General features: G+C 43.5%; 5 protein-coding genes across 14 annotated transcripts in view; 4 read left to right on the top strand and 1 right to left on the bottom strand.

Moving 5' to 3' along the window:
* The window catches only part of LOC130188860 (proline-rich transmembrane protein 2), a 29,991-nt gene extending 28,883 nt beyond the window's left edge, over window positions 1–1,108 (top strand). For all 3 annotated transcript variants that reach the window (XM_056407399.1, XM_056407398.1, XM_056407400.1), the window contains one exon: window positions 1–1,108. This exon is cut by the window's left edge and continues 247 nt beyond it. The gene's annotated coding sequence lies outside the window, so the exon portion shown is untranslated.
* Window positions 1,109–3,978: 2,870 nt separating this feature from the next.
* On the bottom strand, window positions 3,979–5,218 carry mettl23 (methyltransferase 23, arginine). The gene is made up of 5 exons (XM_056406685.1): window positions 4,995–5,218; window positions 4,796–4,900; window positions 4,449–4,731; window positions 4,271–4,355; window positions 3,979–4,199 (listed from the first exon to the last, which is right to left on the bottom strand). Exons 1-5 carry the CDS (start codon window positions 5,097–5,099, stop codon window positions 4,043–4,045), a joined length of 735 nt encoding a protein of 244 aa, XP_056262660.1. The 5' UTR covers window positions 5,100–5,218; the 3' UTR covers window positions 3,979–4,042.
* A 150-nt stretch (window positions 5,219–5,368) lies between these two features.
* Window positions 5,369–17,969, top strand: jmjd6 (jumonji domain containing 6, arginine demethylase and lysine hydroxylase). The gene is made up of 6 exons (XM_056406683.1): window positions 5,369–5,572; window positions 12,880–13,268; window positions 13,478–13,764; window positions 13,962–14,097; window positions 14,246–14,384; window positions 16,688–17,969. The coding sequence occupies exons 1-6, from the start codon at window positions 5,444–5,446 to the stop codon at window positions 16,814–16,816; spliced, it is 1,209 nt and encodes a 402-aa protein (XP_056262658.1). The 5' UTR covers window positions 5,369–5,443; the 3' UTR covers window positions 16,817–17,969.
* Window positions 17,970–18,073: 104 nt separating this feature from the next.
* Window positions 18,074–23,797, top strand: LOC130188361 (procyclic form-specific polypeptide B-alpha-like). Of its 3 annotated transcripts, none has more exons than XM_056406687.1 (5): window positions 18,074–18,585; window positions 19,240–19,302; window positions 19,375–19,663; window positions 21,024–21,105; window positions 23,281–23,797. In XM_056406687.1, exons 1-5 carry the CDS (start codon window positions 18,412–18,414, stop codon window positions 23,291–23,293), a joined length of 621 nt encoding a protein of 206 aa, XP_056262662.1. In that variant the 5' UTR covers window positions 18,074–18,411; the 3' UTR covers window positions 23,294–23,797. The 3 variants fall into 3 exon arrangements, with proteins under 3 accessions (XP_056262662.1, XP_056262661.1, XP_056262663.1); XM_056406686.1 differs by having other exon boundaries at window positions 19,375–19,670; XM_056406688.1 differs by lacking the exon at window positions 19,240–19,302 and having other exon boundaries at window positions 19,375–19,670.
* Window positions 23,798–26,548: 2,751 nt separating this feature from the next.
* The window catches only part of LOC130188138 (caskin-2-like), a 33,488-nt gene continuing 32,536 nt past the window's right edge, over window positions 26,549–27,500 (top strand). For all 6 annotated transcript variants that reach the window (XM_056406282.1, XM_056406281.1, XM_056406278.1 and 3 more), the window contains exon 1: window positions 26,549–26,830. The gene's annotated coding sequence lies outside the window, so the exon portion shown is untranslated. The remainder of the gene's footprint in view (window positions 26,831–27,500) is intronic.

The raw sequence follows: 27,500 nt of genomic DNA, 5'->3' as shown, positions 1-27,500 counted from the left end.
TCAGGTCTCCTCCAGAGGGTCCAGGTGGGGGAACCGGGTCCACTTTGGGGATGCCAAATGGTGAGAGACCTGTTGAACTGAACATTGGACCCCGGACCTGAAAGCTGCTGACTCAACGGACATCTTCAAACCAGATGCAGTTTCATCTTCATCTTCACTGGACATGTCTGACATGTTTTACATTTTAATCTCCAGATGTTTCTGTTTGTTTCTATTTTTTTTAATGGGTTGTTGTTGTTGTTATTGTTTTGTTCGTCTTCAGGATTTCAGGAAGTTTGTTGTTTTTATTTTACACATTTTACACATGGTGCAGTACTCATGGTGTACTAGTACTCATGGTGTAGTATTTACTGAACTGAACACTGTGAACGGAACTCATCAAATACATTTACTCCAGTAAACTACACACACACACACACGACTCGTTCTGGTGTTTCAATATGCAAATGAGTCTTTTGGTGTGTAAAGATCAAAGAGGTGAAACTTCCTTGAAGCTTTGAGGTACTTGTACTTTGATATTTACATGATCTGCTTCTTTGTACTTCGACTGCGTTCATTTCATATTGACAGATTCACATTATTAACACAAAATATAATCAGCTACTAACGATGATGTAATGATACTTAATTAAACTACCAGCAACACCAGCACACCACATATACTGCACCATGAGTACTTTGACCTCAGTACGTCAGTACTTCAGTATACTTTGATGTAGTTTTATTTATCATGAATGCGTAAGAGAGTATTTATTTACTGAAGTATACCTTCTGAATACTTTGTGCAATGCATTGTGGGAAATCAAGAACACACTCAAAAACCTTCTTTTAATGATTTCACTTTTTTTAGTCCTACGAGTAGAACAAAAAAAAGTATGACCAGTAGTGTCAGTATAATAACTATATAAACCCTCATCATTTAAACTATAATAACTATATAAACCCTCATCATTTAAACTATAATAACTATATAAACCCACATTACTAAACTATAATAACTGATTCTGGCGCTGTGGTCATCTGGTATATTTATATTTAAACCTGTGCATGTTTATGACACGATGCTTTAACACCAGAGCCCTGTAAAAAAATAAAAATAATAATATGATGTGAGACAATAACTCCTTCGGCTCACCGGCAAACAACTTACACGTGGGCGTGGCTTGTTTTAGAAGATGTGGGTGTGGCTTGTTTTAGAGGACGTGGCTTGTTTGAGAGGATGTGGGCGTGGCTTGTTTTAGAGGACGTGGGCGTGGCTTGTTTTAGAGGACTTTGTTTGCACCAATCAGGCGGCGTCTCCGTGGGAGGTGAGAGGTCACGTGCCCCTCCCCCACTCCTATGTATGTAGCATGTTTACTAAACACATTATGCAATACTATGGTCCCAGCTCCATTTGGCTTCTCGAGATGTATGCGGCGGTTGTGTACTTGTGTACTACTGGATGTGTACTTGTACAGGCCTACTTGTGTACTTGTACAGGCCTACTTGTGTACTTGTACAGGCCTACATGTGTACTTGTACAGGCCTACGTGTGTACTTGTACAGGCCTACTTGTGTACTTGTACAGGCCTATGTGTGTACTTGTACAGGCCTACTTGTGTACTTGTACAGGCCTACGTGTGTACTTGTACAGGCCTACTTGTGTACTTGTACAGGCCTACGTGTGTACTTGTACAGGCCTACGTGTACTTGTACAGGCCTACTTGTGTACTTGTACAGGCCTACGTGTGTACTTGTACAGGCCTACGTGTGTACTTGTACAGGCCTACTTGTGTACTTGTACAGGCCTACTTGTGTACTTGTACAGGCCTACTTGTGTACTTGTACAGGCCTACATGTGTACTTGTACAGGCCTACGTGTGTACTTGTACAGGCCTACTTGTGTACTTGTACAGGCCTATGTGTGTACTTGTACAGGCCTACTTGTGTACTTGTACAGGCCTACGTGTGTACTTGTACATGCCTACTTGTGTACTTGTACAGGCCTACGTGTGTACTTGTACAGGCCTACGTGTGTACTTGTACAGGCCTACTTGTGTACTTGTACAGGCCTACGTGTGTACTTGTACAGGCCTACGTGTGTACTTGTACACGCTGCCTCTGCTGCTGCGAGCTCATTGGACGACAGTTAACGCGTTTCCTTCCCACATCACTGACTTTGTATTTATGACATTCATGTTCAGGGGTTGTTTGAGTTCTCCATGAACAGGAAGTCCTTCACGCAGCGCGCTGGCTCAATCTAAATAGGTCTCGGGCTTTTATTGTGAAGGGTGAGAAGGAAGGAGAACTCTGAATGAATGACACAGACGGCCGACGGGTGAAGAATTAATAATCAAAGAAACTCAAAGAGCAACATTTTAAGTTTTCAGCAGAAAGAGAAATGATGAATCTGTAAAGATCAAAGAAAAACTCCCAAAAGCACAAAATACATAAAAAACTGATTCACAGAGGAGAATTAAAAAAGACAAATTTACGCGAGATTAATTTATTATTTATTATTATTACTTATTATTCGTATTTTATTTATTTATTAATATATACATTTATTGTTTTGTATTTATTTATTAATATATTCATTTATTATTTATTTATTATTAATATATTTATTTATTAATATGTATTTATTATTATTTTATTTATTTTTCGTGTGCTCGTTTGCCGTTCTTTTACCGTTTTGTTTCCGATCTTCGACGTAAATCTGCGAATGTACGTAACACGCCGTCCACTGATTGGCTGCTGCTCCCATGGGTTGAAATAACATGTGACGAGTCTCTCTGTTGCTCTGCAGAGCTCCACACGGTTTGTTTACTCTGTTTACTTCCTGTTTTGTTCCTGTTTCTTTTCTATTGGCTCCTCTGACGGCTGACGGCCTGTCTTTGTATTTTTATATTTATATTCCCATCCTCTGGATCTCTTTTTGTATTTACATGATAACCTGCTGTTTGTATTGCTCCTGCTTCCTGCTCGCTTTTTAAAAGGGGGGGGGGGGGTAGCATGAGGGCCTCTTATTCACGACTGATCTACAGACTTCCTGTGCCTGTGCATGCCTTCACTTCTATACACGAGAACCAACTCACTGTTGACGCCTGGGATCATGTGAAGGAATAAATCACAGGTTAAGTCCGACCTGCTCCCCGTCTGCAGGCTCCTCACTGCAATGTATTGAGATACACACATATATATATGTATATATATAAATGTATATGTATGGATATATGAAATACGACATGTCCTCAAACAACAGTTCTTGACATTCTGCATGAGTTTTCTTACAAACGTCCAGCAACACGAAGCAATTTCTGTTTTATGACATTAATATAGTGTTTCAAAAATAAACTTTCATCTTCAGAGGAAACTACGAGGTTTAATAAAAGATGGTGAAACTTTTATTTTGAAATGAATGTTTCCTGTGCTCATGTTAAGTGAGAACGCCTCACTTAGTTCATGTCGTTATTTTAATCACAACGATCATGATTACCTGATGGCGCCGGCCCAAAGCCACACAGACGGCTGCACGGCTTCAGGCTCAACAGGAAGTGCTTTTATTTTCTTCAACTTTTCTAAGAAGCGAAAGACAAACACAGTTGCTAGGCAACCGTCGTGGAGGGAGCAGCCGAGGCAGCGGGATGATGATGGGATGGATCCTCACTAATAAAAGAGCTGTCTGTGTGTATGTGTATAGGCACGTGCACAGATAGAGCCCTCGTGGTGCTCAAGCTCCTCCCCTTTTGTCCTGGATGAGTAAAGGGCCCTTTTTGCTGGAGCCACTTTTTTCATTCATCATTATTTAAGAATAAAAGTTTCTCTCTCTGTCATCAAGTCCCCCCAAATGTGTTTTAATATCCGACGGGACATTTATTTGAGTTCTTCTGAGAATTTCGCCCCGACATGCTCTGCGCCGCTCACAAGTTCTTATTCCGTTCTATTTAACGGACTCGTCTAGGATTTTCGTGGCCAGACTGAAAAAAAAATCATAAGGCCTCTCTTGTTTTTATTAGTTTCTATAAATATACATATTCTTGCATAAAGTAAACAACAACAACTACGGCCCGGTGCCGATGACCATCAGCAGCACGCTGTGGTTGCCGGGCAGACTGGACCCGGCCAGCGCTGCCCCGTCGGCCCCGAACGCCTCCAGAGGGACGAGCTGGCAGCTCAGCCCCCAGCGCCGCAGCGCCGCCTCGATGGACCAATCAGCACTGAGGAGGAGGGCAGGGGGCGGGGTTAGCAGCGCAGGTGAGTCACCTACACCTCAACAAATGGGACGCACCTCCTCTCCTGGTAGGAGGTCCAGAACTGAGCCAGGGGGTTCTTCCTCAGGAGGAACGCCACCGTCAGGAGGACGTCTTCAAAATCTGGACCGGGAAGACAGGATGAGAGGGAGAGAGGAAAATAGAGGAGGGGGAGAGAGAGAGAGATAGAGAGAGCGTGGTGGACATTGAACTGACCCTGTGGCTCGTAGAACACGTCTGATCCCAGGATGAGGTCCAGCTGGGGCAGCAGCAGCAGCTCAGGTGAGACCTCCCCCCAGGTGAGGGCCAGCAGCCCCACGGACAGGGGCGGCCCGGTAACCGTCAGCCCGGTGGTCGTCGGCCCGGTAACCGTCAGCCCGTTGGCCTCGCAGCTGCGGCGGCAGTTCTCCAGACACAGAGGGTTCTTCCCGTCGGACAGCGTCACCTGGGCGCCGCACCGCGCCGCCAGCACCCCGGGGAGACTCACCCCGGCCCCCAGCTGAGAGAGAGGCTGTTTAAAGATGGCCGCTCAGGTCCCTGAAGGCGCCACCGAGGCCCCTCACCTCCAGCACCGTCCGGCCCCTCAGCGCCTCCCTCCGGGTCCACAGGTACTGAGCCAGCACCGCCGCGCAGGGCCACACGTGCATCCCGTAGTGCGCGTCCAGGACCTGCGCCACAGGGGACAGTCAGAGACACTCGCATCCATCCCGGTTCTTATCGGTCAAACTGTCCTCACCGTGACCCCGAGGTCACGTGACGTACCTCCGGGATGACGACGGACAGACACTCCGCGCCGCTTCTCTCTTCGTCTTTAAACGTGAACACTTTGTTCGCTGTGCTCTGTGTTTCCGCTCCGCTGGGCTCCATTCTGAGGGTTAGTACCACTAAACTTCATCTTCACATCTCCAGCTACTAATCCGATTCTCCGTCTTCCACATGATAATATATATTGATCCGAAATCACTCGCAGCCACGCTGATACCTACTTCCGTGTCAACTGTGACGAAAGCGTCAAGAGCCAATCAAAACGACACAAAAGCCCGGCAGGAAGGGCTTCATCTAGATTCCAGCCAATAAGCGCGCTGCCCGGATGAGACGCTTCAGCCAATGAGCGTTGCGTTCCGGCACCAGAGGGCGGGAGCTATAGCCGTCCATCAGTCAGCCTCGGCATTGCGTTAGCTAGCTAACTAGCTAGCTGAGCAGCGGCAGGAATGAACCATAAAAGCAAGAAGCGGATTAAAGAGGCGCGGCGCAGCGCGCGGCCGGAGCTCAAGGACTCGCTGGACTGGATCCGACACAACTACCACGAGTCCTTCGACGTGTCGCACCGGACTGTGACGGTAACGAGCTAACGTGCTAACGCGAGCTAAGCTAACGTGAGCTAGCACCATGATGCTAGTTACAAAAACCTCTTTACTTTTATCAAGTCAAGTCAAGTCTTTTATTGTCAGATACACAGAATGACACAGGGTCAGACTGGGCACTGAAATTCTTAGGACAAGGCACCACGACAACTATCATAGCCGAACATAATATAACATAACATAACATACACACTGTACAAGAACTCTAAACATAATACTAACATATATACATATAATACACATAATAACAACTACAGACAAATGGGAGTAGCAGGTAGTGACGTCAGTAGTGTTAGTCTTTTATTGTATAACCGTGTTAACAATATTCCTAAAATAATGTAGTTAAAATATATATATATAAAATATAAATATGGTTATTGACAATATTTAGATATATTATAAATATATATTGTCAATCGCAATATTCCTAAAATAATGTAGATTCAAATATATATATATAAATAAGTTAATTTCTTAATAAAAAAGTAATAACAATAAATAATAATACAATTGAATATGTTTGTCTGATTTCTGTTCACTTTGAAGGTGTAGATCAGGGGTATTCAACTAAAATGTTAAGAGGTCCAGTTAGAGAAATTTTCTTGAAGCAAAGGTCCAGAAGATCATAATGTCTAACTATTTAGTGTGATATATATAGCCTGGTAGTTGTATCAACATCTGCATGTAATCAATACCTTTCAAATCAAATGAATTCAGTACAATTAAAACACTTTTTAACAATATTTATTATCATGTAACATAGAACTGGACTGCAGATATGTATAATGTTCTCATGAACTAAATAAAAATAGGGCTGCATTTTAAAATAAAATAAATACAAAATGAAAATTGTGCATGTAATAATAAATAATAATAATCAAATAAAGTGCTTAACTTCAGAAAAATTAAATAAAGGGAGGAAAAGCTTAAATTTCCCATTTGTTTCACAGTCTCAAACAATTTTACAGATAATAAATCTCAACACATCTTAACAATTGAACAGTTTTAGAGCATCACTCTTGCATCCCACTCCCCACTTGTTTGCTCAGTGTGAGAATTGAGCTCTAGCTTGTCCTGCCAGGACTTTAAACCTGGGCTTGAATGGAGTCAGGGCCATCCTCATGCACATGTGGAGGTGCTCATTGGTGAGCCTCGAACGATATTTATTTTGATGATATTCATCGTGGAGAAAGCTGCCTCGCAGTTGTAGGTGGAGCCAAACATGGTCAAGATGTATATGGCAACTTTCCTCAGACCTGGAAAAGCTGTCTCAGGGACCGTTTGGAGCCAGAAAGTGGAAGGGTCAGTTCTTAGAAACTGCTCTTTCAGGGACACATCTGCTTGGAGATCAACCAGTTGCATCTGGAGAGGCCCAGGATTTACCCATTTAAAGTGCTGTGTGACTTCCTTTGAGAACCCCTGACATCAGTGATGATAAATGGGTTCTGAATGAACATGGTGAGCTGCTGTCCAAAGCTGAAGCTGTCAAAACAGTTGCTGATGTTTACGATCAGCTTATCAATGAAGTCAACAAAGAAGACGCATCTCTCTGTCCCTGAACCTGTTCCTGCACTGCTGGGAAGTGTGCAGTCTCCCTGCAGGTCTTCCTTGAACAACTCAAGTTTCTTTTGAAAGGAGCGGACAGCGGTCATCAGTTCACAAATTGAATTGTCCTTGCCTTGTAGCCTCAAATTCAGTTCATTCAGATGTGCAGTGATATCAACCAAAAGGCCACATTATCCATCTGTTTATCATTTCCTAAAAGAGAAAACTGTGTTGCTTTCTGATGTGTTAGCTCTGCCAAAAAGATGATACTTCCTCCTGATGGACCAAAAGCGCTAAGACCCTCCCTTTGCTGAGCCATCTCACATTATTGTGCAGCAAAAGATCATCAGCATTGGCATCAACTTCTCTGAGGAATTCCCTCAGCATGCGATGCTGGGTGGAAGAGGATGCCCTGAGAACATTGATCATTTTCATCATTGTATTCATCACTTCAGCATGCTCATCTGACAGGGAGGCACAGAGGACAGATTGATGAATGATGCAATGGTAAGCTATGAGCTCGGGATTGTCCTCTTTCAGTCTTGCTACAGCTCCTTTCTCTCTCCCTATCATAGCAGGGGCTCCATCTGTGGCTATTGAAACCACTTGTGTTGGTTCTATTCCCCTCTTCGTTAACATCTCCTTAATGGCCAGGTAGATATCTTCTCCTCTTGTACTGGTCTGAAGGGGAGTGACACCTAACAGGTCTTCACAGAATGCTTTCTGGTCTGTGTTGAAAAACCTGACGTACACTAACAGCTGAGCATTGTCACAGATGTCAGTGGACTCATCCACAGCTAAGCCTACACATGGTGCCTTATGTATGGCTTCATTTAGCTGGGTTAGCACATCCTGAGTTAATATTTCACTTTTCTTTGTGGCAGATGATGCTGACATGGGTATTTGCTTTATCTTATCACAAAGCTCTTGTTTTGGTTTTCCGTCAAGTAATGTTTCAGCGACGACACTCATGCATTCTTTGACAAGCCCTCCATCAGTAAATGGCTTTTTGTGTTGCCCCAAAATCCAAGCAACTCAAGTTCAAGTTTCAAGTTTTTTTTAATTGTCACATCCCCTTTTATACAAGTATAATCGGTTTGTGAAATTCTTATGTGCAAAACACCCGACAGCAGTAGCAGACTAAAAAAAGAATAAGAATGAGAATAAACTATACAATATCCACACAAAAAAAGAAGAAAGTATTAACAATATATATATAAAACAATGTAATAGAATATACATCATGACAATATATATATATAAAACAATGTAATAAAATATACACTTTTTTGAGACAATATATATATATATATATATGTATATACATACAATATATATATACAATATATATATAAAACAATGTAATAAAATATACACCGTGGCCATAGATATTCACAGAATATGTTCTGGTGTGTAGTGTTAATGAGGGTCTCAGTCCTTGTTCAGCAGCCTGATGGCCTGACTGAAGAAGCTGTCCCTCAGTCTGTTTGTGCGGCACTTGATACTGCGGTATCGCCTGCCTGACGGTAGAAGGGTGAACAGTTTGTGGCCGGGGGGGTTATTGTCTTTCATCATCCGTTTGGCCCTGGCCACGCACCGCTTGGTGTATATGTCCAGGATGGAGGGAAGCTCATCTCCAACGATGTACTGTGCCGACCGCACCACCCTCTGTAGTGCCCTACGCTCCAGGGCGGTGCAGTTCCCGTACCAGACGGTGATGCAACCTGTCAGAACACTCTCGATGGTACTGGTGTAGAATGTTCTGAGGATGCGGGGGGCCATGTTGAATTTCCTCAGTCGCCTAAGGAAATACAGGCGTTGTTGGGCCCTTTTCACCACGTGAGTGGTGTGCGTGGTCCATGTGAGGTCCTCGGAGATGTGCACGCCGAGGAACTTGAAGCTGCTGACCCTCTACTGCAACTCCGTCTATGGAGATGGGGTGTGCTCTCCTCTCCGCTTCCTGTAGTCCACGATCAGCTCCTTGGTCTTCTTGGCGTTGAGGACGAGGCTGTTCTCCTGGCACCACTGTACCAGTGATCCAACCTCCTCCCTGTAGGCTGTCTCGTCGTGCCGGTGATCAGCCCCAACACTGTTGTGTCGTCAGCAAACTTGATGATGACGTTGGAGCTGTGCATGGCCGTGCAGTCGTGGGTGTACAGGGAGTAGAGAGAGGCTCAACACGCATCCTGAGGGGCTCCCGTGTTGAGGGTCAGCGGCTCTGAGGTGGTACTGCCCATCCTCACCACCTGGCGGCCCCGACAGGAAGTCCAGTATCCAGCTGCACATGGTAGAGTGCAGGCCTAGACCTCTGAGCTTGGTGTCGAGCTTGGCGGGAACAATAGTGTTGAACGCTGAGCTGTAGTCCACAACCAGCATTCGCACGCAACAGTTCCTCCCCTCCAGGTGGGAAAGGGCGGTGTGAAGTGCCATGGCAATGCGTCGTCGGTGGATCTGTTTTGATGATATGCAAATTGCCATGGGTCCAGCGTGGCAGGCAACATGGAACAAATGAAGTCCTTGACCAACCTCTCGAAGCATTTACTGACAATCGAGGTGAGGGCTACGGGTCTCCAGTCATTCAGGCAGGTTACCTTGGGGTGTTTGGGGACAGGCACAATGGTGGACATCTTGAAGCTCTCAGGAACAACAGCCTGGGACAGGAGAGGTTGAAGATGTCTGCGAAGACTCCTGCCAACTGGTCTGCACATGCTCTGAGGCGCGCCCCGGGATGTGGTCGGGACCTGCCGCCTTCCGGATGTCCACCCGCTTGAAGGCTCTGCGCACGTCAGCCTCTGAGATGATCAGCAGGCTGGTCTCCTCGGCGGCGCTGCCTTGGCGGGCTGCCGTCACGTCGAACCGAGCAAAGAATGTATTTAGCTCGCCTGGGAGGAGGTAGGAGTTCTCTTCACCGCTGGTTCTCCCTCTGAAGTCCGTGATTGTCTGTAGCCCTTCCACACACCTCTCACGTCATGGCTCTTGAGCTTCTCCTCCACCTTGTTCCTGAACTCCCGCTTGGCAGAGCCGATGGTCTTCGGAGGTCGTGGCGGGCTCTTTTGTATTCCGCCATATTCCCGAGTCAAAGGCGGTGTTACGCAGCGGAGTGCAGCGAACATCGCCATTTATCCACGGTTTCTGGTTGGGATAAATCCGAACCGACTTGGTAGGAACAACGTCATCTATGCATTTCTTGATGAACCCGGTGACTGAGGACGCGTACTCACTGACGTTGTTGTCTGACGCGACCCTGAACACATCCCAGTCAGCACGTTCAAAACAGTCCTGTAGCATAGACTCCGATTGGTCCGACCAGCGTTGCACTTCCTTCACAGCGATTGGTTGCTGCTTCAGCCTCTGCCTGTAGGCGGGAGTAGTTGGATGGGCGGTGGTCCGATTTGCGAGCGGTGGGCGGAGGAGGGCTTTGTATCCATCCCGGAAGGGAGTGTAGCAGTGGTCGAGAATCCGCTCCCCGTGTTGCTTGTTATGTGTTGGTAGAACTTGGAGAACTTTCTTCAGGTTCGCTTTGTTGAAGTCCCCGCCACAATGAAAGCAGCCTCGGGTGTGCCGACTCCTGCTCGCTGATCGCCCGTAGAGTTCCTTCAGCGCTATGTCCGTGTTAGCTTGAGGCGGAATGTACACAGCAGTTACGGTGACTGCTGTAAACTCCTTGTAGCCAGAATGGTCATCACATGAGCATTAGGTACTCCAGGTCCGGGGAACAGAACGACTTGAGAGTATGTACATGACTATGGTTGCACCTAGATCTGTTTATCATGAGACATACCCCTCCACGATCTTTACCAGAGAGTGTCTTTGTTCTGTCCGCGTGATAGACGGAAAATCCTGCCGGCTCGAAGGCTTAGTCGGTAACCTCCTCCGACATCCATGTCTCCGTAAGGCAGATGATGCAGTTGTCCTTAGTTTCCGGTGGAATTGAATACGAGCCTGTAGCTCGCATAGCTTATTGTCCAAAGACTGTACATTTGCCAGTAAAATGGTGGGTAGTGGGGTCGATTGGCTCGGCGTCTCAGCCTGACCAGCACGCCAGCTCGCTTCCCCTCCGTCGGCGACGCTTGCGTGAGATCGCGCCTAAAATGGACGGAGATAGTTCCGCTACTGTTCCTGGCCGGACGTCCGAGTAAGAGTTGAAAAACTCTGGTAGGCGGCGAGCAACTGCCGATCCAATCTCCAGAAGTGTGCATCTGTCGTACGTTAACTGGCTGCTAACGTTTTGTGCAAAAATAGTCGCAATAAGAAGAATAAATAACAAAAAACTACTACAAAATCCGGGAGCTCGCAACACAGCAGCCATCACGTACGGCGCCATATCACCGAGGGAACACTCATGAGCACGTTGTTGGGCAGTGAACGTGTGGCTCAGGATCCTGGTGGACTGTTCATATTGGGCTGTGAGACCACTTATTTTCTGTGATCTCACTTCGGATTTGAGTGGGTATGTTTGTTCAAAACCTTTATGTTTTGTCTCATAATGGCGTTTCACATTGCCACTTTTAATAAGTGCCACGGTTTCTGAACATATAAGACACACTGGTTTTGTGCTCCCTGTGGGAAGTATGAACAGAAATGAGTCTGTCCATTCCGGATTAAATGCTCTATTTTCGCTGTCAACTTTTCTTTTTTTGCAGAGCGACATTAGTTCCTTATGTTTCTCTCCCTTTCTCTGTCTCACTCGCCTTTTTCTCAACTTTCTCCGGCGCAGTCGTCCGTTTCTCTCCCTTTCGCTGTCTCACTCGCCTTTTTCTAAACTTTCTCCGGCGCAGTCGTCCATTTCTCTCCCTTTGTTTTCTACATGTATCGCTATCTTTCTTTTTCTTTCTACCGTCTTTTCAAGTGTAACCTGCCTCTACTTTCTCATCTGTCTGCGTAGCGCTGTCTGTTGAGACGTAATGTTTACCGCCGAGAATGCATAGATTTGATTGGCTGAGTGGTATCACGTGGGATGGCTTAACTCGCATGCAATTGGTCTGTGCGTTTCCGCATCCGCTAAACCACTACCGTAAAGACTGCAAAAGCTGCGCCGCCGGGTAAAAAAATTAAAACACCCCGTCAGGTTTTAAATCATAACCTTCTGTTTTGGCTGGCGGTCCGGGTCCGGATGGGACGGCCTCTGGGTCCGGACCCGGACCGCGGTCCGCCAGTTAGTGACCTGTGGTGTAGATTATAGTCTTATTAATGCCTAGTATTCTTATTATTGCCTAATAATCTTTTTTGACATTTTTATGACAATTGCTCATATAGTGTTGGCCTAAATAAGTTTATTTATTATGTTTGTTATTATTATTGTGTTTGACAATATATATAATATATATTAAAGTACATTATTTTAGGTATATTGTTATTGACAATTTATATTTATAATATATTTAAATAGTCAATAATAATATTTTGATTTTATATATATATTTAAAAATATATTATTTTAGGAATATTGTTATTGACTATATATATAAATATATACACACAATATTTATATATTTTATATATATATATACATATTAAAGTTTTTATATTATTATTTTATTTCACAAGTTTTAAAAAAATGCCCCCAATTTATATTTAAAGAAGTTCACCAACCCGATAAATACATTTAAAGTAAATCCAGAAAGAGGACGTCATCTTTAAACTGGGGAAAGAGCTGCCCCTAAAATATGTAAATGTCCTCATGGAGCTCCGAGGAGAGGCGTTGGTTCAGATGTGTTGTTGATGTTGTTGTCGTCCAGGACAACGTGGAGCGCGTGGACGGGCTGCGCGTCAGCCCCGAGGAGTTTGTGCGGCGCTTCGAGCGGCCGTACCGGCCCGTGGTGCTGCAGCGCTGCCAGGAGAGCTGGCCGGCCCGCGAGAAGTGGAGCCTGGAGCGCCTCAAGCGCAAGTACCGCAACCAGAAGTTCAAGTGCGGCGAGGACAACGACGGCTACTCCGTGAAGATGAAGATGAAGTACTACCTGGAGTACCTGGAGAGCACGCGCGACGACAGCCCGCTCTACATCTTCGACAGCAGCTACGGGGAGCACGGCAAGCGCGGCAAGCTGCTGGACGACTACCACGTGCCCCTGTTCTTCAGGGACGACCTGTTCCAGTTCGCTGGGGAGAAGCGCCGCCCGCCCTACAGGTGAGCCTGAACGCACCGCGGGAAGGTTATCGTGAGCCTGAACGCATCACGAGAAGGTTATCGTGAGCCTGAACGCACCGCGGGAAGGTTATCGTGAGCCTGAACGCATCGCGAGAAGGTTATCGTGAGCCTGAACGCATCATAAGAAGGTTATCATGAGGAGGAGGAGGTGCATTCTGGTGCAGCTCAACTGGTCCTCTGGTCTGCAGGTGGTTCGTGATGGGCCCGGCTCGCTCCGGGACCGGCATCCACATCGACCCGCTGGGCACCAGCGCCTGGAACGCTCTGGTCCAGGGCCACAAGAGGTGGTGCCTGTTCCCCACCAACACGCCCCGCGAGCTCATCAAGGTCTCCAGGGAGGACGGGGGCAACCAGCAGGACGAGGCTATCACCTGGTTCAGCGTGGTGTACCCCCGCACGCAGCAGCCCGGCTGGCCGCCCGAGTTCAGCCCGCTGGAGATCCTCCAGAGGCCCGGAGAGACCGTGTTCGTGCCGGGTCAGTGAAGCACTCATCAGACGCTCTACGGGGGGGTAATAAAGAATGTAGAGGGACAATATAGGGGGGGGGGGGTGGTAACTTCGCTGACTAACAAGGACATGCCTCCTCGAGGCCTTGAGGACACGCCTCCTCCAGGCCGCGTCGCCGTGGTTTCATAGCGTATTTGTCGTTGCTCACCAGCTGTGTGTCCGCAGGCGGCTGGTGGCACGTGGTCCTCAACATGGACACCACCATCGCCGTCACGCAGAACTTCGCCAGCACCACCAACTTCCCCATCGTGTGGCATAAGACCGTCAGAGGCCGACCCAAGCTGTCCAGGAAGTGGTACCGGTAAGGAACCAGAGATTAGACGTGTCCCAGATAACACCTCACCAGAGAGTAGACAGGTCCCAGATAACACCTCACCAGAGAGTAGACAGGTCCCAGATAACACCTCACCAGAGAGTAGAGATTCAGGCTGACTTGGTGTTGTGTTCAGGGTCCTGAAGCAGGAGAGGCCTGATTTGGCGGTGCTGGCGGACAAAGTGGATCTTCAGGAGTCGACGGGCATCGCGTCAGACAGCTCTAGTGACTCTTCATCCTCCTCTTCATCCAGCTCCTCTGACTCTGACTCCAATGTAAGTACACACACACACACACATGAACACACACATGAACACACACACATGAACACACACACACACACTAAGTCCTGGCTGAGTGATCGTCCTCATGGTGCGTTCAGGTGTAATCTGGTAGACTGTCGTGCTGGTGATGAATCCAGATGAATATGGAGGAGGATCTAGATGTTTCCCTTAAAGCTGCTGTCACACAAAAGAGGAATATAAATATATATATATAAATATTTATATATATATATATATACTAGGGCTGTGAAACGATTAAAATTTTTAATCTGGTTAATCACAGGTTTTTGTGGATTAATCATGATTAATCACATATTACCGATATTCTCGGTATATTTCGTGAGAACATAGAGATTTATGACAAAAGACGGATATATACATTTATACATTCTTCTATACAATGGTGCTGCAACTCAGCAGTTATTTAGCAGTTTTCTTCCATATGGAACATTAATACATCTTCATCCTAAACAGAATGTTTAACCCTCCTGTTACCTTAGGGTCAATTTGACCCCATTCAATGTTTAATGTCGGTGTTCTTTGGGGTCAATTTGACCCCAGGCTGTTTTTCACTGTGTCAAACATATCAGAAATATCAACTTTTTTATTTATTTAAAGGGCTATTTAGGTAGTCAACAAACAAACATAAAGTACCTCACACTTAAACTTGGGAAGCAATATTAATTCTAATAATTTTCTGGAGGTTTTAATCGCTGGGGTCAAATTGACCCCGAGGGTAAAATATGTTCGTAAATGTAAAGGTAACAGGAGGTTAAACAGAGCATTTTTCTCTTGTTTGTCAACCATTAACTCCACCATGATACAATCTAAAGGTGGACAGATTGACAAGTGACTTTTGTTTTGCTCGGTCCCGATGCGCGCGCACGGAGCTCTGTGGCGCGCCAGACGGAGATCGATAAGTGTTAACGCAACGCGAAGAGACAGAAATGACATGCTGCTGTGGAGATACGATCAACAACAGACGTTTAGTTTAATAAAAGAACAAAGACGTGCTCTAGAGAACATGTCAGGGGGCGGGCCAATCTCTTTAATGTCATGCGATCTACCAACACTACGCCGCGATCGACGTGTTGAGACCCTGATCTACAGGAAGTAAAAGTCGTAACCAGGTTTCCGGAGGTGAACCTGCGGAAGGATCATTACCGATGAACAGACCGTCTGCATGAGAGCGGACAGAGTTCAGATTGAAGTGGTGTATTGGAAGCTCATTTTGCAAGTGACTTTTTTTTCGTCCCGACGACCAACAACAGACGGATTGGAAGCTCATTCTGCACATGCGTTAAATGCGTTAAAAAACAACAACTAGTTAAACCTGAAATTGAATTAACTGAGTTAACGCCTTATTTTTCACAGCACTAATATATACAAATATTTATATATATATTCATATATACAGGACTGTCTCAGAAAATTAGAATATTGTGATAAAGTTCTTTATTTTCTGTAATGCAATTAAAAAAACAAAAATGTCATGCATTCTGGATTCATTACAAATCAACTGAAATATTGCAAGCCTTTTATTCTTTTAATATTGCTGATTATGGCTTACAGCTTAAGAAAACTCTAAAATCCTATCTCATAAAATTTTAATATTTCCTCAGACCAAGTAAAAAAAAAAGATTTATAACAGCTGAGTGTTTGTCAAGGCTCAGGAAACCCTTGCAGGTGTTTGAGTTAATTAGACAATTCAAGTGATTTGTTTAATACCCTACTAGTATACTTTTTCATGATATTCTAATATTTAGAGATAGGATATTTGAGTTTTCTTAAGCTGTAAGCCATAATCAGCAATAAATCAGAATAAAAGGCTTGCAATATTTCAGTTGATTTGTAATGAATCCAGAATGCATGACATTTTTGTTTTTTTAATTGCATTACAGAAAATAAAGAACTTCATCACAATATTCTAATTTTCTGAGACAGTCCTGTATATTTGTATATATAAATATTTATATAAATATATTTTGTGTTTAGCGACTTTTACTCTGCTGACGCTGGACAGTGAACACACCATTCACATGTGTGTGTGTGTGTATTTATATATGTTTATGTGTGTGTGTGTGTATTTATACATGTTTATATTTATGTGTGTGTGTGTATTTATATATGTTTATATGTGTGTGTGTGTGTATTTATAAATGTGTGTGTGTCACATGTCTGAGGCCAACGTGTTGACCTGTAACACAACACACATGTTAACGTGTTGTAACCACACACTCTGAACACTTTGTCCTCCTCCTCTTCCTCCTGCTCCTCCTCCTCTTCCTCCCCAGGCGGCGTCGGGCTCCGAGGAGGCCGTGTCCCACCGCAGGAAGAAGAGGAGGACTTCGGGGGCGTTGGCCAATGGGGAGGTCAGAGGTCAGGACGACTGCGTCAGCAAGGAAAGGAGCTCGTCCCGGTGACCTCGGCCCTCGGCAGGCTCCGCCCCCTTCAGCTGGGGGTGGGGCCCCGTCACCACGGACCAGTCACCAGGCTAGTGATGTTCACCTGTATGAACTGGAGGGAACTGAAACCACAGAAGAAGAGACGAGGGACCCTCGGAGCACCAGCCAGGTTCTCTTTGATTTTCAAAATAAAAGTCCTGCTCCTCCAAAAACCAGAAGCTTCAGGACGAGGAGAAGTTTGATAGTTTATTTTACTAACTATTCTCATGTCCTCTCTCCTCTCTCTCCTCTCCTCTCTCCTCTGTTCATTAAAGTAAACTCATCTTTTGAGGAGAGATTTTAAACGAGCTTTGTTTGGGCTGATGACACGTGATGTGTTCAAGGACCGCTGGAGAGATGGGTTTAATTTTTGTGGGTGCTGTTCTTTGGCGTTCAGAGGGTTAAAAGAGCCCAAATGATAGAGACCTACAACGGGCTTGTTGTTGTTGTTGATGTGAAGCTAGAGGCCCGAGGCCTGTAGAAGGAAGACTTTCCTGCGAGCTGATTGGTCGAGGCGTCGTCCCGGTGATTTAAAGCCTTAAAGAAACAGAACCCTTTGATCCAAAACTTCTTACGTCTGCAAACTTTTCCTCCTCTTCCTCTTCCTCCTCCTCCAGAAACTAATCACTTCCTGTTGAACACATATCAATATCAACTCTTGAATATTGAAGCGCTGCAACAGGAAGTTAAGCAGCGGTTGTTGTTTATTGGGTTATTTGTTATTTGTTTATTGGGTTAATTTTTAAATCAAATGGTTAAAAAGTTTTTTTTGGGGTTATTTAGACTTTTTTCTTCCTGGTGGAACCAAACAAGACTTTTGAAGAGAAGTTTAACCCCAGAACATGAATAATTAAATAACTCACCGTGACTCCAAACTAACTATCGATGAAGGTTAATAAACCAGATGATCAATTACGTTAAATATCAGTTAGTCCTCAGTGAGATCAGGTCCCTGATGAGGGTTATTGATCGTCCTCGTGGCTTTAGACTCAAGTGCCTCTGCGTTAGTGCGCCTGAAGGCACCGCGTTGGCCCCTGAGGTCGGCCCCGTGGTGCCTTCAGGGCCTCTCCACTGATCTGGGATCAGAGTGGATTTCATTTTGTTGCTCAATAAAATATTTTCTATGACTCTTTGTTTACTCTTTTAGTTTTTATTTGTTTTCATGCGTCAAATATCAACTTTTAACAAAAGTACTTAAATTACTTTTTATTAATTAATATACGACAAACACTTTATACTTAAAGTACATTTAGCTGGTAATACTTTACTGATACTTCTTATGAGTAAATTGTACCTTCTTTATTACAGTACATGTACAGTAAGAAGTACAACATGTAGTGGAGTAATACTTCATATATTATGTTATGTACTTTAACGGGAAGTTCACTCAAAAACTCTTATTCTGAAAGCCTAAGTTCTATTCCAGTGATATCCTGCTCAGGCCTTTATTTTGAAAGCGCGGTCGTGTGGCCGTAGTCAGCGCGTGAGGACAGCAGCGGCTCAGTGCGCGTGTGACCGCAGCCCCGTCAGCACGCGCCGGCCTCTCGCGCACCTTCCCGCCACAGCCCGGCACCATGGACCTGGACCCGGCCTTCCTCCTCCCGGCCGCCGTCGTCACCGCGGTGGTCGGTTACTTCGCGGCGTCGCTGCTGCGCAAGAAGCCCGGCGCCTCGGCCCCCTCGGCCGGCAGCAGGCAGCCCGCTGCCGCCCCGCAGACTCCGGCTCCGGCCGAGAAGCTCCAGGCGAAGGTAAGAATCGATCCGGATCAATTGATTAGTGTGTGTGAAAAGTTAGTTCAATTGAAACTTTTTTCCTTCTTTTTCTCACAAACCAACCAAATTATTTAGTTCTACATGAGCCAAAATAAGTGTTTTAAGTAAATAAAAGAATATATATGTAGTGTGTGTGTGTATATATATTTATATATAGATTTACTATACATAGCATATATTTATACTTTATATATAGATTTACTATATATATATATTGATATATGGATTTAATATATATATAGTAAATCCATATATATTGTTATCAATATATATATAGTTATTTCCATGTTTTTTTCAATATATTTAATTTGTGACATTTAAGAACAAAATGCTTTAAGATTTTCAGATAATTCAGAGTTTTAGTTAATTGTGCAGGTGGAGTAAGACAGAAGCTAACTATTAGCAACACATTTAGCTAACGTAAAAGAAAATTCTGTGTGTGTGTGTGTGTGTGTGTGTGTGTGTGTGTGTGTGTGTGTGTGTGTGTGTGTGTGTGTGTGTGTGTGTGTGTGTGTGTGTGTGTGTGTGTGTGTGTGTGTGTGTGTGTGTGTGTGTGTGTGTGTGTGTGTGTGTGTGTGTGTGTGTGTGTGTGTGTGTGTGTGTGCGTGCGTGCGTGCGTGCTCTCTGAAGAGGTTTTATCTGTCAGCTGCAGCCGTGGATCCTGTTGAGGAGCTGCAGCTGCCAGGGTCAGAGGTCAGCCAGCCGGGCTCCATGTTGGATTCTGTCGCATCAACAAACCGGTTCAAAGCCTTTTGTCTTTTCCAGGTCGCCCCTGAACCAGTATCGGCACCAAGACCAGAGACTCTACCGGAACCAGTCGTGGCACCAGAACCCACCGCAGAGCCAGAACCTGTCCCAGAACTGGAATCACAACCCAAACCTGTGGCTGATCCAGAGCCTGTGGTCGAGTCTGAACCAGAATCTGAGGCGGTCCAGCAGCCTGGACCTGTTGTGGAGTCCTTACCTGAGCTGAGCCCGGGTTCTGCTGAGGACCGCCTGCCAACCCCAGAACCGGTTCTAGAGGAACCAGAACCAGAGACCAGCCTGGACTACGGTAAGATGTATGTATATAGATATATATACATATGTATATATATGTGTATACATTCATACATATATATGTATGTATGTATACACATATATATATATACATACATACACATATATGTATATATATGTGTGTGTATACACATATATATATATATATATATATAAATAACTATATAAATGTGTGTATGTATATATATTTGTTTGTTGAACTGTTTCTTGGCCTGTGTGTGTGTGTGTGACTGACAAATTATTCTGGAAGGAGGACTCGGTGCTTGTACTTCCGTACTGACTCTGTGTACTGACTCTGTGTACTGACTCTGTGTACTGACTGTGTACTCTGTGTACTGACTCTGTACTGACTCTGTGTACTGACTGTGTACTCTGTGTACTGACTCTGTGTACTCTGCGTACTGACTCTGTGTACTGACTCTGTGTACTGACTGTGTACTCTGTGTTCTGACTCTGTGTACTGACTCTGTGTACTGACTCTGTGTACTGACTCTGTGTACTGACTCTGTACTCTGTGTACTGACTCTGTGTACTCTGCGTACTGACTCTGTGTACTCTGTGTACTGACTCTGTGTACTGACTCTGTGTACTCTGTGTTCTGACTCTGTGTTCTGACTCTGTGTACTGACTCTGTGTACTGACTGCGTACTGACTCTGTGTACTGACTCTGTGTACTCTGTGTACTGACTCTGTGTACTCTGTGTACTGACTCTGTGTACTGACTCTGTGTACTGACTGTGTACTCTGTGTACTGACTCTGTGTACTGACTCTGTGTACTGACTGCGTACTGACTCTGTGTACTGACTCTGTGTACTGACTCTGTGTACTGACTGCGTACTGACTCTGTGTACTGACTCTGTGTACTCTGTGTACTGACTCTGTGTACTCTGCGTACTGACTCTGTGTACTCTGTGTACTGACTCTGTGTACTGACTCTGTGTACTCTGTGTACTGACTCTGTGTACTGACTGTGTACTCTGTGTTCTGACTCTGTGTACTGACTCTGTGTACTGACTCTGTGTACTGACTGCGTACTGACTCTGTGTACTGACTCTGTGTACTGACTGTGTACTCTGTGTACTGACTCTGTGTACTGACTCTGTGTACTGACTGCGTACTGACTCTGTGTACTGACTCTGTGTACTGACTGACTCTGTGTACTGACTCTGTGTACTGACTCTGTGTACTGACTCTGTGTACTGACTCTGTACTCTGTGTACTGACTCTGTGTACTGACTGCGTACTGACTCTGTGTACTGACTCTGTGTACTCTGTGTACTGACTCTGTGTACTGACTCTGTGTACTCTGTGTACTGACTCTGTGTACTGACTCTGTGTACTCTGTGTACTCTAGAGGAGGTGAAGTTCTCTCCAGGAAAGAAACTGAACAAGTTCGAGACAACGATGACGAAGGAGGAGAGCGAGGAAGAGCACAGGTGAGTCCAGTAGCACATCGCCACCTGGTGGTCACAAGGAACATCCTCAAGGGCCCGCCTCCTAGAGGACAGGAGACTAGGAGACAGGACTAGAGGACTAGAGCAGAGGAGACTAGAGGACAGGAGACTAGAGGAGAGGAGACTAGGAGACAGGACTAGAGGAGAGGAGACTAGGAGACAGGACTAGAGGAGACTAGGAGACAGGAGACTAGGAGACAGGACTAGAGGAGAGGAGACTAGGAGACAGGACTAGAGGAGAGGAGACTAGAGGAGAGGAGACTAGAGGATGTGCGGTGTGTGTATAACCTCACCTGTCTGTCTTACCTCTTGGTCTCACCTGTCTGTCTCACCTCTTGGTCTCACCTGTCTGTCTCACCTGTCTGTCTCACCTCTTGGTCTCACCTGTCTGTCTCACCTCTTGGTCTCACCTCTTGGTCTCACCTGTCTGTCTCACCTCTTGGTCTCACCTGTCTGTCTCACCTGTCTGTCTCACCTCTTGGTCTCACCTGTCTGTCTCACCTCTTGGTCTCACCTGTCTGTCTCACCTCTTGGTCTCACCTGTCTGTCTCACCTGTCTGTCTCACCTCTTGGTCTCACCTGTCTGTCTCACCTCTTGGTCTCACCTGTCTGTCTCACCTCTTGGTCTCACCTGTCTGTCTCACCTGTCTGTCTCACCTCTTGGTCTCACCTGTCTGTCTCACCTCTTGGTCTCACCTGTCTGTCTCACCTCTTGGTCTCACCTGTCTCACCCTACCTGCTAACCCTGCATGCTGCTAACACCTGAGCTAACGGTGAGTTCACATCTCGATCTTTAAATCTATATTATAAATATATTTAGATACACAAATATATTTATTTATATTTATATACACAAATATATTTATATATATTCATATACATAAATATATATAAATATATTTATATATATAAATATATTTGTGTATCAAAGGCTTTAAACCGTGCGCATGAATTAATAATTAATTAATAACTACTTTTGATGTATTTCTTTAATTTTAATCAACTTTTATAACTCAGATTTCTTCATTATTATTTTATTCTACAAAGTTGATGTTTGTTCATCAAATTATGGTTAAATTTAAATATTAGGATTTTTATCTAAATGAGCTTCCAATCCACCACTTCAATCTGAACTCTGTCCGCTCTCATGCAGACGGTCTGTTCATCGGTAATGATCCTTCCGCAGGTTCACCTCCGGAAACCTTGTTACGACTTCTACTTCCTGTAGATCAGGGTCTCAACACGTCGATCGCGACCTGCCAGTCGATCGCGGCGTAGTGTCGGTAGATCGCATGACATTAAAGAGATTGGCCCGCCCCCTGACATGTTCTCTAGAGCACGTCTTTGTTCTTTTATTAAACTAAACGTCTGTTGTTGATCGTATCTCCACAGCAGCATGTCATTTCTGTCTCTACGCGTTGCGTTAACACTTATCGATCTCCGTCTGGCGCGCCACAGAGCTCCGTGCGCGCGCATCGGGACCGAGCAAAAAAAGTCACTTGTCAATCTGTCCACCTTTAGATTGTATCATGGTGGAGTTAATGGTTGACAAACAAGAGAAAAATGCTCTGTTTAACCTCCTGTTACCTTTACATTTACGAACATATTTTACCCTCGGGGTCAATTTCACCCCAGCAATTAAAACCTGCAGAAAATTATTAGAATTAATATTGTTTCCCAAGTTTAAGTGTGAGGTACTTTATGTTTGTTTGTTGACTACCTAAATAGCCCTTTAAATAAATAAAAAAGTTGATATTTCTGATATGTTTGACACAGTGAAAAACAGCCTGGGGTCAAATTGACCCCAAAGAACACCGACATTAAACATTGAATGGGGTCAAATTGACCCTAAAGGTAACAGGAGGGTTAAACATCCTGTTTAGGATGAAGATGTATTAATGTTCCATATGGAAGAAAACTGCTAAATAACTGCTGAGTTGCAGCACCATTGTATAGAAGAATGTATAAATGTATATATCCGTCTTTTGTCATAAATCTCTATGTTCTCACAAAATATACAGAGAATATCGGTAATATGTGATTAATCATGATTAATCCACAAAAACCTGTGATTAACCCGATTAAAATTTTTAATCGTTTCACAGCCCTAATTATTATTATTATTTATTTATATGAATCTGAATCTTTGACTTTCAGGGCTGCCGAATGAGACGCCTTCAGACCCAGAGGAAAAGGGGAGGAGTCTAATCATCAGGGCCCAGAGGAAAGGGAGAGGAGCCTAACTATCAGGACCCAGAGGAAAGGGGAGGAGCCTAACTATCAGGGCCCAGAGGAAAGGGGAGGAGTCTAATCATCAGGGCCCAGAGGAAAGGGGAGGAGTCTAATCATCAGGGCCCAGAGGAAAGGGAGAGGAGCCTAACTATCAGGACCCAGAGGAAAGGGGAGGAGCCTAACTATCAGGACCCAGAGGAAAGGGGAGGAGTCCAATTATCAGGACCCAGAGGAAAGGGGAGGAGTCTAATTATCAGGACCCAGAGGAAAGGGGAGGAGTCTAATTATCAGGACCCAGAGGAAAGGGGAGGAGTCCAATTATCAGAGTTTACTGTCTCTTTTGTTTAAAAATATATAAATAACGACGTTCAGTCATGAGTTGAGTTGAAACGTTTAAATGTTTAATAAATTAATAAATGTTTAATAAATGTGTGAAACCAAACTGAAGTTTCCTGTTTTTTTTCCATGACTATTTGGATTTCTGGTGGAAATATTCTGGAATTTAAATCCATTATTATTATTATTATTTATCCAGATAAAAGCTTCAGAACTTTCATAAAGTAAATTTCTGATATCCAAAACTACTCAAACAGGTTTTTACTGTTTATGTTTAATATCACAGCTTTAAAATATAACAATCCAAACTTAGTTTATTACATGTTTACATTTTTACATACACATTTTTTTATATCTGTTAAATTAAATAAATAAGATTTTCTCCTTTTGAGATTTTTATACATTTTATCTTTATGTTTAAAATCATAAAATAATGTTATGAATATTTTAAAAAATACATTTATTTCTTAAATCTTGATTTTATTTTTCATAGATTTTTTTCTTCTTCTTCCTTTAAAAAAAAATGTATATTTGATTGTGTGTGTGTGTGTTCCTGTGTGTGTGTGCGTGGTGTTTTCCCAGGGTGCAGCAGGAGCAGCTGGCCCTCCTCCTCCTGCTCCTGCAGGAGCACCAGGAGGAGGCGCAGCAGGACGTGGAGGAGCAGCTGAAGCTTTACTCCCTGAGATGAGACCACGTGGTTTTTAATATTTATTAATTAATTATTTTAAAGCTTTCTTAACGGACGCTAATTTAAAATATATATATTTCTTAAATCCATTTGGAACCCCTGGTTTAGTGCTTAATTAATTATTATTATTAATATTAATTAACTTTTTGCAGTTGGAAGAGTTTCATGTTTTTAATAAGTCTAATTGAGTATTTTCATATTTTATTTAGAGAATTTGTAACTGTTATTTTGAAGGGTTTGCACACTACTTCCTCCTCATATAGCTTTATAAAAGTTAATCTGGAATAATGTATGTTTTAAACTTTATTCTCATGAAGATTTCATTAGTTTTTTTCTGTTCAGGAAACAAGCTTTTATAACTCAGTGTTGCATTCTGGGTAATGTAGTCTGGAGACTTTGATCGGTTTATTTATTTAAAGAACTTTAAGTTTTTTCTCTCAAAACAACTTTTTTTCTTCCTGAAAGTATTACACTTTAAACTTATAACAACCTGCTTAGTAAATGCTGCATTGTGGGTAATGTAGTGTTTGGTCTCATCTGAGCCGCTTCATTGTGTCTTTTTATTTAGTTTTATTTTTTAATGAATTTGTGTTATTTAAGACAATAAATAATTTTCTGGATTTAATAATGTTTTAGAATTATCTATTAATTATTAATACATGTTATTAAAAAGTGGAAACAGAGAATAAACTCTGATACTAAGATATGAAATACATATAAACATTCACTAAAGATCCAGACTTTGAGGTTCTCTCCGGGTTCTCTGTGTTCTCTCTGGGTTCCCTTTGGGTTCCTTTCGGTTTGTCCGTCTGTCCACTAGGTGGCAGCAGAGTGAGACACTCCGTCTGTCCGCTAGGTGGTAGCAGAGAGCTCTTATTAAAGATCAAAACAAACACATGAAATGTTCTGCACATTTCTCAAGATACTCAAGATACCATAATAATTGTTATCATAATTATTGTAGCTTTAATTGTAACTGTTATCATTATTTTTTATTTTTTATTATTGGCATTTTTTTAATTTTTTTAATTAATAATATAATTATTTATATTACTATAATTACTATCGTTATTATAATTACCGTTTGTTGTTAAATGTTGTCACAGAAAAGAAAACATTAAGTTGCATTGAGTAATATCTTTATATTAACAATATTGGAACTTTTTATTAACAAAGAAGTTCAATCTTCATCTTAAAGTAAATATTAGTATTTGTTAATCTTTTAAAATATTGTTTAAAATGTTAAATGTAATTGAAATGATCTGGTGCCCCCTGTGGTCTGAGATTAAACCAATAATATTAATAATAATATTATATTTAAATATAATGCCAATAAAATCAAACTCAAACAAACTATAACAGCCTGCTGAATTATATTTATATATATATATATATATATATATATCAATCATTATATTAATATTCAGAACTGGGATTATTTAATTTAATACATTTTAAAATATCTAAATCTCCTGAACCACTAAATTAAATAACTTTCTCTTTCTGGAAGAAGAGCGAGATGAGAGAAAGTAGGATATTATATTATTTCATAAAGCTCAACAACGAAACACGGACCTAAACAGGAAATGGTTCTTTCAAAATAAAACCACGAATGTCAAAGTTTCATTTCTTTTTGTTTTCAATTAATCTAACATGTTTGTAGGTATATTTATTCATAACATCAACATACTTGGAGCACTACCCTGAACGCACCATGACCTGTGGCATAATAATAATAATTGTTATTATTAATGTTACTTTTATTGTCGTTGTTGTCGTAGTCTTGGTATTACCATTATTTGTTTTAATAATATTAATATGACTGTTATCATTATGACTATTATTATTATAGTAATATTTGGTTATTCAATCATCATCTTCATGAACTAATCAATTAATGATTAATATATTTTATAAAATACTGTAATATATACATTTTGACAATATATTAGTCGTTATATTGATCGGTAATTGATTATATATTTGTATATGTATGTATTTATTTATCACATGCTTAGAAGTGACTCAATTTAATTTTGTGCAACAGATATTGCTTTGTCAGCGTTTATTGTGAAGGGCCGGACCGGATGTTCTCTGTCGTCGGGTGTAACTTGACACCGCGTCCACGTTTCGAAGAACCGAGCGGAGAGAATGTGGCATTCAGGGAGCGGAGGGAAAACCGGGAGGAGCGTCAACTCGGGATGCGTCGCACGAAAAAGTACCAAAAAACCCTCTAAAAGTACAAGTTAGTACTTCAATTAAACTTTAATCCAACACGTTCTGAAGTATCAACTTTCCTGGAATATAAAAACTTGGTTTTCTTTTCTGGAATATCAAAACAAGGAATAAATAAACTACTCTGGAGTTGTTTTTTTTCCATAAAACTGGTCCGCGAAAATCTCAGGACCGGAAAGTTTCCGCCGTGCTTTCGCTCCAAAACCCCCGAACCAGGTAACGTGCTCCGGTTTACCGGAGACTACTACTCATATCGTTACAGTTGTGCGTTAATAAAACGGTTCTAACGGAGAACTCCCGCCCGCGTCGGTCCAAAGGTCGGCCGCCGGCCGCCCGCCAGACTCCGGCCGAGACTCGACCGTTTCTTCCGGGGAACTTTCCTCCCGCCGCGCGCGCGCAGCCCGCAGCCGGTTATTTTTGGATTAATACACGGACTGTTGAAGTATTCAACCGGTAGAACACCGCGTTGAGCCCCTCAACGTCTGCGGGGAGCGTTTGGGGTCGGAACCGGAACCGGGTCCCCATCCCGGTCCCTGTGATCCGAGACCCCGCGTGACGCCGATCGGAACGCACCGTTCAAAGCCGCGGCCGGAAACACACGTCGTGTTGTGTTCACGTGCTTTACGACGCCGGGAAGTTAGAACTAGTCACTCAGTGGACGGGGTCCGGTCCGGACCAGGTCTACCGGGCTCGCTGGAGCTGAGGAACACATGACTGTCAACACTCCCATGATGCTTCACTCTGACGTCACGAGCTGTCAAGAGGTTCTGGTGAGAGAAGTGGTGTGTTCCTCTTGCCGTGACGTAGGGAGGAGAAAGGCCTGGGGGCGGGGCTTGATGGGGGGGGGGGGTATGTAATGAAACAAGAGCAGGACCAGACCCCCATG

Source organism: Pseudoliparis swirei, chromosome 23 (assembly GCF_029220125.1).
Source record: "Pseudoliparis swirei isolate HS2019 ecotype Mariana Trench chromosome 23, NWPU_hadal_v1, whole genome shotgun sequence".
Classification (NCBI taxonomy): domain Eukaryota; kingdom Metazoa; phylum Chordata; class Actinopteri; order Perciformes; family Liparidae; genus Pseudoliparis; species Pseudoliparis swirei.
Note: the sequence above shows the minus strand (reverse complement) of the source record. Positions and strands in the feature narration are given on the sequence as shown.

Excerpts from the sequence above, each read along its gene's own strand:
- mettl23 (XM_056406685.1), bottom strand. The coding sequence starts at position 5,099 with ATGGAGCCCAGCGGAGCGGAAACACAGAGCACAGCGAACAAAGTGTTC. Across the intron at positions 4,901-4,994 it reads TGTCCGTCGTCATCCCGGAG|GTCCTGGACGCGCACTACGG; the intron begins GTACGTCACGTG and ends CCTGTGGCGCAG. Across the intron at positions 4,356-4,448 it reads CGTGTTCTACGAGCCACAGG|ATTTTGAAGACGTCCTCCTG; the intron begins GTCAGTTCAATG and ends TTCCCGGTCCAG.
- LOC130188361 (XM_056406686.1), top strand. The coding sequence starts at position 18,412 with ATGGACCTGGACCCGGCCTTCCTCCTCCCGGCCGCCGTCGTCACCGCG. Across the intron at positions 18,586-19,239 it reads CCGAGAAGCTCCAGGCGAAG|AGGTTTTATCTGTCAGCTGC; the intron begins GTAAGAATCGAT and ends TGCTCTCTGAAG. Across the intron at positions 19,671-21,023 it reads AGCCTGGACTACGGTAAGAT|AGGAGGTGAAGTTCTCTCCA; the intron begins GTATGTATATAG and ends TGTGTACTCTAG.
- jmjd6 (XM_056406683.1), top strand. The coding sequence starts at position 5,444 with ATGAACCATAAAAGCAAGAAGCGGATTAAAGAGGCGCGGCGCAGCGCG. Across the intron at positions 5,573-12,879 it reads TGTCGCACCGGACTGTGACG|GACAACGTGGAGCGCGTGGA; the intron begins GTAACGAGCTAA and ends GTTGTCGTCCAG. Across the intron at positions 13,269-13,477 it reads AAGCGCCGCCCGCCCTACAG|GTGGTTCGTGATGGGCCCGG; the intron begins GTGAGCCTGAAC and ends TCTGGTCTGCAG.